Source organism: Chaetura pelagica, unplaced genomic scaffold, assembly GCF_000747805.2.
Source record: "Chaetura pelagica isolate M959 unplaced genomic scaffold, ChaPel_1.0 scaffold104, whole genome shotgun sequence".
In the NCBI taxonomy this organism is placed as follows: Eukaryota; Metazoa; Chordata; class Aves; order Apodiformes; family Apodidae; genus Chaetura; species Chaetura pelagica.
Window position 1 is genome coordinate 8,870,975 of NW_009953786.1, and position 3,518 is coordinate 8,874,492.

Here is a 3,518-nt window from a genome sequence, read left to right on the forward strand (position 1 = left end):
CAGCAAGGACCCTCCCCCGCAGGTCGGCGGCCAGCGGCACGGCGGGAAGAGCCAGCCTGACCTCTCCCCACCGACCGACTATGAGCGACCCGACGGTCCAGGTCTGAAAGCAGAGCCTGAAACCCCTGACCTCGCCCACCCCGCCAAGCCAAAGCGCGACGTCCCCTCCCTGCAGGTGAAGAGGGCTGGCCTGGCAGAGCCCCGCTCCAGGGCCAGTCCCGACGCCTTAACCCGGTCCCCGCTCCGCCAGACTGTCTCCCTGGACAGACAGGTGCCCAGGCCTGCCGCCCTGCCCCGGCGGCAGAACACGGTGCAGTTTAGCGACGGCAGCAGTGACGATGAGGACAGACTTGTCATAGCAACCTAGTTTTTGGGTTTTTTCATTGCGTTTTTATTTTGGGGGTTGTTTTGTTTTGTTTTGTTTGTTTGTTTTTACAACACTTACAGGTTTCTTTGCAAACCTTCCTTTCCTTAAAGCACATTTTTCTGACACAAACCCATTACTAATCTTCGTGCAATCATGAACTCTTGACCAATAATTGTTGTTTCTTGTCAGCTCCAGCCATTTTTGTACATGTTGTATAGACGATTGTGCCTTTTTGGAGTTTTATGTTTAGAAACATGTACAAATTGTTGAATATATATATATAAAATATATATATATAAAATATGTATATTAAAACCAGGTAGTTGCTTGTGTTTAGTAAGTAAACATCCTATGTCAGATAAATAAAGGATTAAATTATATGTTGCACTGTTAAATGTAAATTTTTATGGCTGTGGGACAAGTTTCTGTGTACAGATCTAGTATGTAAAACTCCATATTTATTGTATCCATATTAGTCTTGGAAAAGGGTCTGTCCATCTTTCTTGTGTAAGACGGTAGCTTTACACTTAAAAGAGAAATACAGTATCTGTGTTATGAAATATTACAGTAAAATTTTGTTTACTGACTTTACCATTGCTTATGTTGTGCCTTCTTGATGCAGCCCTGGTAGCTGGAGAGGCGCTTGGCTCATTCTTTCTAGTTCCCTTCGGCTGCGTTCAGCTTGAAAGGATCCGGTGGTGGTGGTATATGCCCCCCTTAGCTTCACCAGCCACGAGCGAGAGAGTTGCTCTTCAGGCTCACATGGAGCAAAACCTTTCATTTCAAAACATCCACTGATGGCAAAGTGGGGAGGGAGTCCTTCAGCTTTTTTTTTGTAGAGCGAGCATCCATCCGCCTTGTGTTTTTAACACTTCCTAACTGACGTTTGAAGACCTCCTGGAGGGAAAGTAGCAAAAGGGACAAGATGAAATATTTTTTTATTTGTAATCTTGGAACTATAAAACCACTTTTTATTGACATTAAAATGTTGTTACGCAAGAAAGGAATAATTCTTTGTGTGTTCTTAATTGCAAAATCCACCATACAGTTGGTGAAAATGCCACTGCTGCAAATGAGGACTTTGCATTACCAATTACCATCAACTTCTGATGAGACTGCATTTCAGGTGATCTTCATTTACAGGTAGACAAAGCCAATTTCTCCTTAAATATGGCTATGCCTTATTCATCCAGGAGGAAAAGAAGGGAGCAGAGGTCTTAGCATTCAATGGATGTGCCCTTAAATCAACATGTCATTATGGGCATACGAGACATGCATGGATCCCAGAACAATGACATTTAATAAAATTCTGTTTGCACGTAGTTAAAAACATTTGAAGTTACCAATACATTTTAAGGTCTTCAACTACTGCAGGAGACAAGTCTCACATCGTACAGAGCTACACATTCCTGAAAGTTCAAACTGACCAGCGATTCATGCTGATTTTTAGTTAGAGTTGGCTGTGTCCTTCTATCACATTTATAAGTTTATAAAATCATTTCAACAACCAAATTCCAGTACAGAACTGGAAAATGTAAATTAAAAGCATGATCACCTTTATGGAAATAACAAGGATGAGCACGTCAAATGGAAGAAAAAGGTGAGAAGCAAAACTTGAATAAAAAAATCAGGAGTGAACCTGAATGGAACATTGTTCACAGATTAACTCCTGCACCCAACTCAAATAAGTAATTCATTCTTTGTACTGCTCATACTCGAAGAACAGCACTACCCTAGATCCATTTTTAACTTTGCATTGGCTTTTGTACTATACTTATATTTTACTTATTACATTATCCCATTACAGTGTGTTGTAAAACTGTAGGCGATGTTGAGTGAGCTTGATTAGCTTTCAGAAGGAGCACTTCAGTACCAGAAAATCATTTCTATCACTGTGATTATCGGCCAATTGTACTAATTCAGCAACCAGAAATGTATGTACTAGAAAGTAGAAATTACTCTGGGCTCAGACATGTGTTGGCTTAATTCCTTACTGTGCAGAACTTCACTGCAGGCCTGAGCCCCACAACTACAAAGCACTCTCAACTCACACTGAACTTAATGACTGAGTTCAGGGTACTTGGCACTCCACAGCCTTGGACTTAAAACTTGTGCCTGTCTCACATGCAACTGCTGTGTAAAATCTCACTGTGCATTTGTATGTTCTATTTATAAACATGTAGTGATGTCAACATGTCTTACATAATTTAACTTATAACAAACGTGAAATTGCCTGAACCAGCCAGAGTTAAAAAAAAAACAAAACCAAAATCATTGCTGCATTACATATGTTTTGAGAGCCTGAAACTTTTGCTAGTACAATCAGGTGAAGGTTTGTAGTTAATGAGCTTAAAACTTTGCATCAGTTTTACCTTCTTTAAAGTAGACACACTATGCTTGGAGCATATTGGTCTACAGCATGAGAAGAAGATGACTGGACCAAACAGATTTGCAGCAAAGTGAAACTATCTCCAAAAGTTTGAATGCCATCACATGTATTATAATTTCTCTGAGTTTTAGAAGGAAGCAGTAGGTAAGAAATTGCTGTTCCTCATGCCCTGAAGTCCTGATTTTACTGACCATTTAGGGATGCCACAGATTTACTTCATACCCATTTTCAGTATTTACTTGACTAGCCATTTGTGGTGTGCTTATGTCCAAGGATTAATTCTAAATTCACTAATTTAACAGAAAATCCAACCAGATATATCAGGCTATCCACATGGCATCAAGGTCAAGAGACGGAAGCAGTATCTTGAAAAAATAAGAATGACAAGACAGCAGATATGTCACAAAGAGGAATGTTAAGATGTGTGTCATTTGGTAAGTTAATAGCAGGACAATAGAGAGAAGGGGCCAAGAGATTGGTACTACCTGGTGGTAAGCAATCATCTCACTTAGCCAGGTAAACCACATCAGCCATGTTAGGAGAATCGCCACAAACACTGAGATTAGCAGGTAGTTGCAGGTCTATCTTTGCTTGTTCAGATTTCGTTGCGAGGAAATCACACTTTTCTACAAGATAGATATTTGTGGTCCTAAACGCTACACAGTTTCCCTTCCCTCTAGCATGTTTGCAAATGTATATACCTTGAGGTGCCTCTACAATTTGTGTAACGGGGGAAAAAATCCAACAAACTAGGAGCATGAC

General features: G+C 40.4%; 1 protein-coding gene across 1 annotated transcript in view; it reads left to right on the plus strand.

The window, feature by feature from the left end:
- Positions 1-367, plus strand: part of HIVEP1 (human immunodeficiency virus type I enhancer binding protein 1) — a 32,327-nt gene extending 31,960 nt beyond the window's left edge. The window contains exon 9 of the mRNA XM_010000987.1: positions 23-367. Coding sequence (XP_009999289.1) covers positions 23-367 — 345 coding nt within the window. The remainder of the gene's footprint in view (positions 1-22) is intronic.
- The last annotated feature ends 3,151 nt before the right edge of the window (positions 368-3,518 follow it).